At 37.2% G+C, this 14,277-nt stretch overlaps 1 protein-coding gene across 3 annotated transcripts in view; it reads left to right on the plus strand.

Annotated features, from left to right (window-relative positions):
* Mapre2 (microtubule associated protein RP/EB family member 2) overlaps window positions 1-14,277 on the plus strand; it is a 151,977-nt gene that overhangs the window by 23,216 nt on the left and 114,484 nt on the right. For all 3 annotated transcript variants that reach the window (XM_047526378.1, XM_047526377.1, XM_047526376.1), the window contains exon 2: window positions 791-852. Coding sequence is in view for 2 of the 3 variants with exons in the window: in XM_047526377.1 (XP_047382333.1) it covers window positions 791-852 (62 nt within the window). In the remaining variant the exon portion in view is untranslated. The remainder of the gene's footprint in view (window positions 1-790; window positions 853-14,277) is intronic.

Genomic DNA, 14,277 nt, shown 5'->3' on the forward strand with positions numbered 1-14,277 from the left:
GGTGGAGGGGAAGACAGTTAAGGCTCAGGCACATAGGCGTGGCAGGTCATTTTTTTAGCAGCATCTGGTTGGACCGTAAGCAGCCTCTCTGGTAACCAACCACCTCCCTAACACTGGGCCTTCAAAGTATAGGGCTCATGTATTTCTCAGCCTCCAGAATTGGATTTGTCCTTCCTCAGTTTTATCATTAAGCCATAACATGTTTTGGAGAGAAATTAATTCATATAAAGAAAGTAAATTTTCTGTCTGTTGTGTATTTATTTTGAAGTGTGATCCTGACAATTGTGTTTAATGCTTATCCTATCAAAATGGAACAAAAATCTTTTTTGACCAGATCAAGCCCATATTGATACTAGATATAAAACCTGCAAATTAAGTTTGGGGAAGTCAATACTCTGATGTTGGCATTTGATATATCACTAGAGGCACTGCTTCCTGGGGTTATCTGCTAACAGTGATTTTTCATCACTTCAGACTTTGGGGTGGGAGTGTTGAAGCTTAAAAAGTATTTATTTCCCCATAGGATTAACATTACACTAAAATTTCACAAATTATCAATAGATAATATTAGTAAATTATCAGTAGATAGTATAGATTGAGAGAATAATTCTATAAACTTAATCAATTTTATATGATAAAATCAACTGACTTTGGATATTTTGGGTGTGTTTTTCTGTAATTTTCTTTTTCATTGCTGGCCACACCCAATGAACGAAATTATAATTCTGTTTCTATGTTTTTATCATATTAGATGCTTTCTCTTATTTTCCTTGCATTTTTACTATTCCAGTGTCCCATTTCCCAGAGGAACCGTTCATTTCGACAGCCAGGGAGAGCGCCTGGATGCTCAAGGTAAGGTTTCAATATAAATTACTTTGCATGATTCCTTGTTTGAAGGTTATATTGAAGACAGTAGTATTATTGCCTACATAACGTATTTATTTTCAAAATTCTGTTATAGTATTACAAGCAATTTTTGAGTAAATATGCTCTATTTAAAAATTATTTTTCAAACTATATTTCACTTCCCAAGTATACAAAGGACTAATTAACCACTGTTAGAAATTCCTCTAAAAAATGGTCAAGCGGATTAAAGTTTAATTTTGGAGATCTTATTGGTGATAAGCAGAAGAGAAGAATATCAAGATGCCGTCAAAATGACCTCATGATATTTCTAATTATTAGTGAATAAATTATTTTTGCTTGGTATTGCTAAACAGCAAGGCAACCACTCTGTTACCTGAGAGAGATCATCTCGTTTCAGGGATGAAGACCCAAAAAGTCCCATTTTTTTTATTTTTATTTTTTTTCAGTTTGGGATTTGTCTTTGAGAGACAATCACTTTGACCTTCAGTTATTTCCCACTGGTACACTCGGTCTCTGACTAATAATGCCTTAAAGGTTCATTTCCAGGAGCTCCGTAGAACAAAGAAACAATTAACTGAAATTCCACCAGATGGCAATATTTGGAAAGCCATTCAGAGGGATTTCAAAGCTAGGAGCAGTTGTTCACACAGAGATTAGCCTCATGAAGTCTAAGGTCCTAGCTTTCATCAAAGCTGCTCTGAACATCTTTCATTTTATTTCTTTCTCCCACAATATTAATTTTTTTAACTTAAAAAAAAAAGGGTTGGGAGTATGTGTATTGTTCTTTTGCTTCAAATTCTAGAATGCTAAACCTAGAAACTTTGTCTTAAATAATTCTCCAAACAGCATTAGTGAGTATTAAAGTCTCAAATCTATGGATAAGATATTTACTTCGGTGTCCCATTGTAAGAAATGCTATGGGGGGTGGTTATTAAATAACTTGTTTGAGAAATCAGATTCTTTCACAAAGAGAGCAGATTTTTAAAACATTGCCTTGATAGTAAACTAAGAATAATTTGTAGATACAAAATTCTTAATTGTATTGATTTAGAGTGATTCAAGGTTATTTAAATAGGAGGGGTAGAGTCTTCTCCTTCTTGTTGAATAAGAGCCCTGTGTCTGGAGCCCTGTGTCTTGTCCTAGCAGCTGATTATCTAAGGGGCCAGAGCAGGCTTTAGGGCAGAGTTGGGACAGAGGGCAGTGGGAAGGCATTGGAATGCAGCAAAGATAGGAAGAACCCAAAAGAGAAGCCAGAAGTCTGTGTACAGACAGAAGAAGTCCCTGAGCAGGCATTGGGTGCCTTTGAAAACTACTCTTGTACTATTGACCCTTCTAGTAAGGGTCCCATCTTCTGTTCAGGCTGGTATAGTCCTGGTTTTTTACCAGCATCCTGGAGTACAGTCTAATTGGCATCCCCTTCAACCTCAAAAGTGTCTCAGTTTGGATAATATGCCCACCCTGTCCTCCATGCTGGTATGTTTGAAGAAAAAGTAATAGAAAAAAGGTAGCTCATCATCTACATGCCATGTTTCTTTATAAGTCCTCTTATATCTGTGGCTATAGGATGAATAATTCTTTGTAAATAGGCAAATAGTAAATATTTTCTGCCTAGCAAGCCAGTTTCCGTTACAAGTATTTAACTCAATGCCTAGGGCAGGAACAGCCACAGATGATACATAAATGAACAGGCATGGCTGTGTTCAACAAAATTTTATTTGCAGAATCAGGCAGTGGGCCGTTTTTGGCCCACAGTCCAGTCTGCAGACCCTATCAGATAACACAATGAGGTGGGTAGAAGACAGTGGAGAACCTAGAAGACATTGTGTTGTTACCTGCTCTCTCTTTTCTGCACGATCCTTCAGGGTTGCAGTTTTCTTTAACCCTCTCAAATTGTCCAAGTTGAGCACCACTTATCTGAAATGACTGGGAACAGAAGTGTTTTGGATTCCAGATTGTTTTCAGATTTTGTAACATTTGCACACAAAAGATATTTTGGGGATAGAACTCAAGTCTAAACACAATTCTTTTTGTTTAATATTCACCTTACACATATACCCTGAAGGTAATTTTATACAGTGCTTCTTTTGCCTGCATTTGGACTATGTCTCATGTGAGCGAGGTTGGGAATTTTCCACTTGTCACAACAAAGCTCAAAAAGTTTGTTTTTGAAGCATTTCAGATTTTGAATTTTTTTGGTTTAGAAATGTTTAGTCTGTTAGTTAATAGTTTTCTTGAGTGGGTAATCCCATCACTAGTTTCATGGTTCCTGAGTCTATGTAACTGGGACTAGTTACTTCTCATCTAAATCTGTTTCTGCACTGAGTATCATGTACCTAACTTTATAACTCATGACATATTTGGGTGTTGTCGGAGTCCTTGGGTTAAAAACTGAAACAATAGCTAGTTACTAGGCAATTTGATTTTATGCTTTTGTCTTTGTTAAACAACATAACCATACTGAGGAAAAGTTACTGTTGACTCTACCAATTTTTTTAGTTACATAATAAAGTTAAAGGGAACTTTGGGAGGAAAATAATTTATAACATCACCATCTCAAAATAACTTTTTTTCTATTTTGCATATTTGCTTTTTCCATAAACATTCTATTTTTCCACAGTGAGTATCATAATGTGTGTGAATTTTGGATCTTTCACTTTTGTGGGTTATCAGAACTATCATTAGAATAGTAAAGTAATATTATATCAGTGTTGCAGAACATATACTTCAATTCTTACTATCTTACTAATTTTTACTATAAATTTTCATATAGGCTTTGTTGTTTTTAGTTGGTGTGATTAACGTCAGGTCATCTATTTCCTAAGAAGTGGTTATGGAGGACATAACCACTGAGGGATATGACCATTGTTTGAATTTTAATCAAGGGTACTGTATTTTTCCCAAAAGGAAAAATTTACAAGCATATGCAGTTCTAGGGTACTAGTGCCACAACTTTTATCAGAAAGAGCATTTGATTTATTGAATAATATTTATTGAATGTCTACTATCTGCAATGCATTGTGCTGGCTGTTTGGGGGGACAGCGTATGTGTGCATGACAATGTGCTCATTCTGCATTTATTGTGTCCTTACCATGAACTAGGTGTTATCAGGTCTCAGTGGTTAGCAAGTGATGACTTCTGTCTCAGAATTTGACTTTATCAGAGAGGAAAGATTATACATATATATATATATATATATATATATATATAAAATAAAATACAGAAAATGAGATAAATCATAGAAGAAACACGGTTAAAATATTATGGAAGTTTGGGAGGAAGGAGTTAAAATATTATGGAGAAGGGAAGAAAAGATGGCATCCACCTTGAACCATGAAGATAAGTTGGATTTGGATACTCTGGAGTGATGTTATTTGACCTTTGTTCCATAAACACTGAGTGCCAACTGTTTGCCAAGTTCTTTGCTAACAGCTGGGGATGTAAAGGTGGACAGGACAAAGCACTTAGTGTGTACTATCCAGTGGATCAGAGAGTCTGAAAAATAACTGTAGATGTGATAAGAAGGCTAATGTGTCTGGCAGATGATGCATTGGGGTAGCATGAAGTGGGGGTTTCCTTTAATGAAGTTCTTCTGTGGCTCTCTTTTAGCACAGTCTTCTTCATCAGGTATTGTCAGAATCAGTGGGAGAGCTGCTTCTGGAAGTGTGAAGGCTATAGTAGTTGTACTGATGGACATGCAGTTAAAGTTGGCCAACACTGGCAGTGAGTCCCCAAGGAAGTCCCTTCCTGAGAGTGCACAAAGCCTAGGCTTGGCATCAGCAAGACCTACATACTGGTCTCGCCCAGTGAGGACTGAAGCAAATCTCTAAGGATCGCCGAGTCTAGGTTGTTTTGCATTTCAAACAGAGTCTCAATGACATTCTGATCCAAATCACTCAATTTATAAATGAAATGCCTTGAGGAGGAGAGTTGAGTGACTTGCCTGGGGTCAGACAATTGTTGACAGGACCACAGTACAGAACCTTCCAATTCTGATTCTCATTGTTCCATGCTACTCGTTTGTTTTCTCTGCCTTTTCTGTACCATACGGGTAATAAGAACCAGAAAGAGGATGAGCCTAAGCAATAATCTATAGTTAGCCCATCTCATACCCCAGCCAAAATTTTTAGTCAAATTTTTTCAATCAAAATTTTCATTTAAGTCATAATGAATGGATGAGTGATGGAAAGAGAAGGAAACTTGGAACACATTCTTAGATCTGCTACTTACCTCCTTCAGAACCTGGGCAAGTGGCTTGACCCCACTTTCCTCATCTTCAGAATAGAGATATAACACATCTTAAGCTGCAAGAAATATTTGTTCTTTCCACTTCCCTCCTAGAGCTACCAGTTCTTCATAGGGTTCCATCTGTTTATTAGTGAGGATATCTCATAAAGATTGGAAGTAAACAAGTGGCAGGAGAGTACATTTATAAAACTCTAGTGCAGAGCTTAATGTTCTCTTTTCTGAATTCCATTAATTCTGCTTAGAGAGTTAGATGCTTTTGTTTATGGTGTCTTTCTCCTTCTGTAACTTGTTTTATATATTCTGTGGATTTGTTGGCAGGATTGAAGAATTCATTTTATCTGTGATTTACTTTAAAGCAATTTGTCAAATATATATAGAGAGATAACTAGATAAAGAAAATGTAGCTAAATATTAGCAATTGCTGAATGTGTCTGATGGATATGAATGCATGCTATACTGTTATGCAATTTTTCTACATCCTGGATGTTCAAATTGCCTCAGGCCAAATTTTTTGAAGATGTATGTATTAAATATTAATGAAGTTTCTACCTTGGCTCCATCACTGTGCAGGGGGCAGAAGGCACATTTGAGGCTAGTCAGGGTCTCAGCCTGCATGAGGCTATGGTCCACTGTAGGAAACACTAATGAAACAGGCAGTTCTATTGCTGGATGCTGAGTGATGTGGAAGAGAAGGGCAGGATGCTGTGGGAGCCCTGAGCAGGGACAGCCAAGGAAGAATTGGTATGGGAAAGTCAGATGAGGCTTCCGAGTTCATGAACATCAACTCTGAGACTGAAGGGTAGAAGGAGCTGGCCATGAACTGCCATGTGCAGAGAGAGAGGATTGCAGAGAAAGGGAAATCATTTGGACACAAAGAGCAGCAGCTTCAAAGATCTGGAGAGAAAATATAAGAAGCATATGGCATGTTGACATAAGGTAAAGAAGTTCAGCAAAGAGCTGCAACACCCAGGGAATGGTAAAAGATAGGCTGGATGGACAGGAAGGTCCTTCAAGACCTCCTCTCAGGGATGCCAAAGTGGGAGGCAGTCCCCTGGAGCCCATGAGTTCAGTGACTCCCTCGGAGCTCTGTCAGTAGCAGGACTGTGGTGGGCAGAGTATAGTGCTGGGCGTCTGTGATGAGTAAGTAAGATTTTTGCTGATGTCATTTACTGAGATAGGAAACATGGTAAGTGTGAGATAAAGAATAAGAAGCTTGGGATTGTAGTTGTTGGGTTTAAGGTCCATTGATATCCAAGAGGCTGTCTGCAGGGATTTGGTATCTAAACCCTAAGAAAGAAAGAAATGAAGTATAGTTTTGGGAGTCATCAGCATGTAACAGAATGTCATGTATACAGATAAGATTGCCCGAGGAAAGGATAGAATGAGAGTCCAGAATAGAATCCTGAAGATCACCATCATTTAAATGATAAATTAAGAAAAATGGAGAGTACATTAATGTTCCTAGCAGTGCTGTTCACAGTAGCCAAAAGGTGGAAGCAATCCAGGTGTCCATGGACAGAGGAATAGATAAACAAAACATGGGACATACTACATTGAATTATTATTTAGCCTTTAAAAGGAAGGGAATTCTGACATACACTACACTATAAGTGAACTTTGAGGATAAAGGGAGTATGTTACATGAAATAAGCCAATTACACAAAAAAGATACATTCTGTATGATTCCACTTTTATGAGGTACCTAGAGTAGTCAAGATTTATAGAGACAGCAAAATGTTAGTTTCCATGGTCTGTGGGAGGGGGAAATGGAGAGTAAATGTTTAGTGGGTGTAGAGTTTCATTTTAGAGAAATGAGAACATTCAGGAACTGGACGGTGGTTGCATTATGTGAATGTACTTAGTGCCACAGAACTGTATACTTGAAAATGGTTATGAAGGTAAATTGTTATGTGTATTTTGTCACAATTTGAGACAGAGACAGACAGAATGAGACTGCTAAAGATTAACTAAAAATAGAAGAACCAGTTGAGTATGTTATCATGGAAACTAAAGGAAAATAACAATGCAAAAAATGAGCAAAGGGTCAATACATCCAAATGGTTCACTGAGGCAAAGTGAAATAATGACTAAAAATGTCTATTGATTTAGGAGCAAGGAGGTAGTGATTTCGCTGAGGATAATTTCAGTGGCATAACCAGAGTAGAAGCCAGATTCAAGAAATTGAGGGAGAAATTAAGATGTGGAGAGGGTGGGTTCTGATAATCCTTAAAGTGTCTGATGATAAAGATGGAGAGCAGGAGAGCATGGGAGAAGAGCTGATTCAAGGTGGAAGAGACTGGAGGTCTTCAAATGCTGCTGGGGAGGGGTCAGTAGAAAGGGCACGTGAAGTTACAGACCAGGTCTCTGAGAAGGCCGTGGCAATGGGCAAGGACACACCTCTACATTGCCACAAGCAAGGGAAGAGTAAGATGGTCGCCCTCCAGGTAAATGTGTAGGTTTGAGAGCTGGGCGTTCAGGTTCTGGGCTCATGACTTGAATAGCTTCTGTGAAATCAGGGAGGCCATCTGCTAAGGGAGGAGAAGGTGATAGGGTCAGGGATAAAAGGAAATGGAAAAGTATTGAAATGGCTGGTTGATGAATAAGGACAGCACTGCCGAGGGGAACAGAAAGATGATCCCGAAGCATTGAGACCTGCCGGGTTTGGAAGCTTTGAATTTATAGTTGTGCTGCTCTTCTAGACAGGTGATTTTTTTTTTTTTTCCCTCCAGTCAGGCTCAGCAATCCATGAAATACATAATACATGTACCTGGCAGATGAAACCATAAGGGGTCCTCTTGGGGAAACATAGAAATTGATCACAATTTATTTCAAAGTGGTCTAGTGCCTTATTGGTCTTCTTCAAAATGCTCCAAGAGCCACGTGGCTGGGTTAAGAGTTGCCGATTATTTGGTTTATAAAGAGGTTAATAGTTGTGTAATGATTGTAACTAACTCACCTGAGTTTTCTGGTTATGTAAATGACTGAAGAGCAGCCTTGAAAATATTTGAACAGTTTATTGAGTAGTCTGATGGCATTATGCGCCCCGTGTACTACCCTCTCACAAACTCATAGTGCTGGGGTTGGGGAGATAGCTCAGTCTGTAGAGTGCTTGCCTTGCAAGCACAAGGCCCTGGGTTCGATCCTCAGCACCCAAAAAACAAAACAAACAAACTAACTCATAGTGCTTGAGTACTTGTGGCCCCAGAGGAAACTACTGTGTTGTGTATAGAAATAAACTTGCTAAATGCTCAGCTGAACTTTATATACCTCTATAGACTTCATATGAACATCATATGCCTCTATAGACTTCATATGAACATCATATACCTCTATAGACTTCTGCCTTTCGCATGGTGTACCAGGAACCATGTAATATACATTTTTGCTAGCAAAAATGTCACTAAAATGACTGCTGTTGAAATATCATTTTTTTTTTTTTTTACAAGTGTGCTATGGTATGCGGAAAGAATGTTACTGATGGCTCACAGACTGAGCTAGAATGGTTGCATATTTTGAGGTCCCTCATCAATAAGTTTTTTTTTTTTTTCCCCACTTTACTTTCTCACTTTACTTTTCTGGTCTTGAGGATTTATTAAAAAAAAAAAAAATTCATCAATAAAGATAATAGCCAGTGACCCTGTCATTTACTTTCCCATTGGTACCCCAGACTTTAGAGCAGAGTGGTTGAACAGGGTTTTCTGTAATGATAAACATACTCCATACCTGTGCCATCTCATTTGTTAGCCACTAGCCACTGAGGACCCCAAATGTGGCTATGAAATCAAGGATTTCAATGCATTTTACATTTTAAGTACAATTAAATTCAATGGAAACACAGGTGGCCAGTGGCTATATACTGAATAGCCACTGTAGAAACCAGGTTATATAGAACTGGAATTTTGAATATAGAACCACCCCAGAAAGCTGCCTCCAGTCTGATGTCCTCAGAAGTCTGGCCTGGTCCTGAGATCAGCAACTTAATGATGGTGGAAGGATTCTGGTCAGTGTAGAGTATCAGGGAGGGGGTCAATCTGAAAACCAACTGCAGCCATGGTGCATGCACCTTCATTTCTTCCTAAACAAACACCTGAGTCCTGTGTACAAAGGGGAAAATGTGGATGAACAAACATTATTTACCTACTGTGTACTAGGCATTTTGCTAGCAATTTTGCATATCTTGTCTCATTAAACCTTATATGTCCCATATGAAACTTGTTTATGCATTTTAAAAGTGAAGAAATGGACTTCCAAATAGGTTACTATCTTGTTGATTAAAACACATAGTTGAGTAAATTATAGAGTCAGATTAGAACATGCTTAGAACTACCTAAGAGGTAGAAAACCTCCAGGGTTGGACTGGAGGTTGGGTACAGGTAGTGGAATGCAAAGGACTTTTGTGTGTGGGGGTGGTGGGGGAGTTTAATTTGAATTCTCTTAGAATTGAACTTGTATTCCTCTCTCCTCTCCTTCCTGTTTTTCCCTCCCTTCCCCACCACTTGAGTTATGTTGACTATGTTATCCCTTCATGGAAATGAAATCAGTACCATAGAAAATTACAATTTGGTTAAAATTGCTCACGACACAAGGACATATTCCAACATCTTAGTTGCCATCTAGGCAAAAATCTCAAGCCACTTGGTACTTGGATGTATTTATGATTTATGATAAATGTATTATCTGTAATCATTGAATGAGACATCTCCCAGAATTCAAGTGCTGCCTCTGTGCCTTCTCTATACCACTTACATATGTGATATTTTCTTCTGCTTCTATCGTGTTTTCAAATTTTTCACTATGAAAAATGTAGAAATCATGAAAAGCTTATCATCCTATCCTAACAAATCATTTGTGGTTGTTTATATTTTTAATTTTTTTGTATATTTAAGGTATACAATCTGATGTTATGGGATACATATAGGTAGTCAAAAGGTCAGTATAGTGAAGCAAATCAAGATACTTATCTCATATTTATCACTTTTTGTTTTGTTTTTGTGGCAAAAGTAGTGAACAATCTAGTCATTTAGAATGATTTCCATATACAGTATAATTTTATTACCTAAAGTTCTTTTTTTAAAAAACCAGGGGTTGAAATCAGGGACTCTTGAACACTGAACCACATTGCCAGCTCTTTCTTATATTTTATTTAGAGACAGTGTTTTACTGAGTTGTTTAGGCCTCGCTGGTTTTGAACTCGTGATCCTCCTGCCTCAGCCTCCCAAGCTTCTGGGATTACAGGCATGCACCACCACCCCCAGCACCCATATCTGCTACTTTGTATTCCGTTTTATTTTTTCCTTCTAGTCCCCATTCATATAAGTTTATATAGTTGTTACCAGACTGTGCACATTTTAATATTTTGCTTTTTTTATTTCATTTTATCTGGAGCAGTTTTCTATGCTGTTATCTGTATTTACAATTGTAGTTTTTTTTTGTTTGTTTGTTTGCAGTGCTGGGGATCAAACCCAGGGCCTTGTGTTTGCAAGGCAAGCACTATACCAACTGAGCTATCTCCCCAGCCCTACAATTGTAGTTTTAATGCCTGTAACATATCTATCATTATATGCTATTATGTATCCAATCTGCCATTGTTTACCGTATGGAGTCTGTTTCTAACTTTGGTATGTTTTAAACTTACAGATTGTAACTGGCTAAATAATACCCCTGAGGGGCAGTCTGAGACCCATGTGTCCCCACGTCCCCCTGAGATATGGTTTTCATTATACTGAATCCCTAATTGGGAATTAACTCCGATTTTTAGAAAATTCTTCACAAGTTTAATTTTTTATTTTCCAAATACAATGTTCTCCAAAGCAATGGATGATACATTCTATTTTAATTTCCTCTCAGACATTAGGCATCATCTGATACATACTTTCTGTGTTCTGTATACTCTGTAAAAACTAGCATGGCATCGGGTTGCCTGGTAACTTGTTCTGGGGGTGACACAGATTATCAGCATCCTTTATCTCAAATATCATCCTGCTTAAAATGTGTGCACTGATGTGTCTGTCTCTGTTCTAAAGTTAGCCATGCTTCATTTGTCAAGAAAGCAATTCAAAGGAATCACAGATTATCAGGCTAATATTCAACTATACTGGGGCGCTTAAATGGTAAAAATCAAGATAAGCTTCCCAGTACCTCCCCAGAGGACTTGTTTCTAGGCCTGCAGATTTTTTAATCTTCCAACCAAACTCCAAACCCTGCTCTGGATGTTGACTTGTTATTCAGTTTTTGTTTTTCAAGGAACAACTATGCTCTATACCTGCTTGTTAGTTTCTCCCAGGCACTCTTGTGTCCCCATCATTATTTTTGTTCTTGGTGAGTGACATGTTTCAGACCCATGTGAGTTAATGCTCCTCATGCACCATTACTTGGGTTTAGAAACTGGACTGGACCATTAGCATCCTCTTCCGGTGCTGGATTTAAAGAAAAGCTTTCCTTGGTTTGTCAAAAAAAAAAGTTCTGAGTTCTTAGAATTTGTGTAATGACATATTGCCTCCAGCCAGCAGAACCCTATCTCTCTAATAGCATCTTGGGGTGGAAATATCCAACCACTCCTGTTTAAGGAAATATTTCCCCTATAATATAAAATGAAAACTTGTCTAACTCAGCCCAGCTACTTTATTTATTTAAAAGGCTATGTCTCAAATTTTTTTTTGATATTTTTCTGTATAGTAAGGTATCAAAAATAAAGCATTTGTTTTTAAATTTTAATTCCATTTATGTAAAATTAGTTTGAATTACGTGACAAGAATGATAGAAGAGAAAATTCTGATTGGAAAAATTGGCATTTCTGGTTCAAAGAACAGAACCGTTTACCTGGTTGGTATTCATTAGGTATTTTTAAATGACAGAATTTTAGATATTTTAAGTGATCATAAAAGACTTCAGAAGAAATCAACTTGGAGAACAAGCCTACCTTTGTAAAATGGCAGGTAAAAAAGGAAAGGACATTGCAGGCAAAGAATGGAGCATCAATCTTCTCAAGGGGGTAGGAAAAGATTGATTTTAATGTAAATAATGGAGCATTAGGGGAGAAAAATGAATGAAGGTCAAATTGTGCAGAGGCCCAAATACCAGATTGTTATATGAACTTTATATTTTAGAAATATTGAATATGATGCAAGCATTATCTAGAAAAAATTAGTTTTGGCAATCTAAACAGTTTTGCTTCTGTCTTCTCTAGTTTTTGATTGGATTTGATTAGTTTGCACTATATTCATGTATGGAAATACCTAACCAAGCCACATACGCATGTATAATTAAGACATGTTAATATAAAATAATTTTATAAAAGGAACAAATCTATGGCAGTTCTGGAGACCTGAGTGGGGACCACAAACTAATAAACTTCTAGAAGATGGAAAAGGGATAGGGTTATATTGCTAGCTAAATTTTAGAAAGAGCCAAAGAAGAACAAATATAGGAGAAAAAAAGGAACAGCTCATCTAGATGAAATAATTTAGAGAATAGAAGAAAATAAAAATTGTAATAGTTTCCTTAAATAGACAATACATATTGTATTCATTAAATTCCACTGCTTTTCCCCCTATTAAAAGAAGTTGCTCAGGATAAGAAGTCAAAGTATAAAAGTTCTTATAAATTAAAAATGTAATTATCAAATTAAAAATCATTAGGACTTACCAAGTATGGCTAAAGAGTATTCCAGGATGTAAAGCAAAGGTGAAAAAATGAAAAACATGAGAGAAGTATTAAAAGACATAGAAGAAAGATCTAGAAGTTCCAACAGTCTTAAAGAAGAGTTGTTAAGACATAACAAAGAAAAGCAGAAAGGTCAGATTAAAAGAGGCCATTGAATATTGAACAGTGTGAATTTAAAAAACCCAAAACCATGGAATGGAATCACCATTTGACCCAGCCATACCACTCCTCGGTTTATACCCGAAGGACTTAGAATCAGCACACCACAGTGACACAGCCACATCATTGTTTATAGCAGCTCAATTTGCAATAGCTAAGTTATGGAACCAACCTAGATACCCTTCAACAGATGAATGGATAAAGAAAATGTGGTATATATACACAATGGAATATTACTCAGACTTAAGAATGAAATTATAGCATTTGCAGGTAAGTGGGTGGAACTAGAGAATATCATGCTAAGTGAAATAAGTCAATCCCCAAAAAACCAAAGACTGAATGTTTTCTCTGATAAGCAGATGCTGATCCATAGTGGTGAGGGTGGGTAGGAAAGAAGAAAGGAACTTTGTTCAGAGGGGAGTGAGGGGACGGGTAGGCAGTAGGTATGGGAAGGTTGGTAGAATAGGACAAGCATTACCCTATATACATGTATGATTACACTACTGGTGTGACTGAGCACCATGTACAGCCAGAGGAATGAGAAGTTATGCTCTGTTTGTGTACAATATGTCAAAATGCATTCCTCTATCATGTATAACCAATTAGAACAAATTTTAAAAATTAAAAAATTCTCCTGGAATCCAGGATCTCAGAGCTTCTGAGGTAGAGGGTCTGATGGCTAGAAGGGTGACTCACTTCCTTGTGAATCGTCAAATGTCAGAAGCAGTAGAACTGTGCTTTCATAGTCCTAAGGGAAGTGAATAACTTATAGATGTACTCCAGCAAATATTTTTTAAAAAATGAAATAAAAGCTAGCATCACATCCATAATACTGTGAAACTAATGGAAGAACCCAGTTATGTGAAAATATAAGAAATTCCAACCTGTGATGTGGCGTTAAGGGCACCGTTCTTGGAATAAGTCAAATACAATTTTAAGAATGTTTACTTAAAAGTTGTAATGGTATGTGCCAGCAGTAATACCAAAGGAATTAGTCCAAATGAGACAATGTTCCATGAAGAATGTCTTAAAGAAAAAAATATATATATAGCCAAAGCAATTCTAAGCCAAAAAAAAAAAAAAAAAAAAAAGGCAGTGCTAAAGGCATCCTGATACCTGAATTCAAATTATACTACAGAACTATAGGAATAAAAACTGCATGGTACTGGCATAAAAACAGACATGTGGACCACTAGTACAGAATAGAAGACACAGACAAACACACAGATACAGTCATCTGATCCTTGATGAAGGTGCCAAAAACATACATTGGAAAAAATGGTGCTGGGAAAATTGGTTATCCATATATAGAGGAATGAGACAAGACCCTTATCTCTCACCCG

The sequence above is a fragment of the Sciurus carolinensis genome, chromosome 15 (assembly GCF_902686445.1).
Source record: "Sciurus carolinensis chromosome 15, mSciCar1.2, whole genome shotgun sequence".
NCBI classification, from domain to species: domain Eukaryota; kingdom Metazoa; phylum Chordata; class Mammalia; order Rodentia; family Sciuridae; genus Sciurus; species Sciurus carolinensis.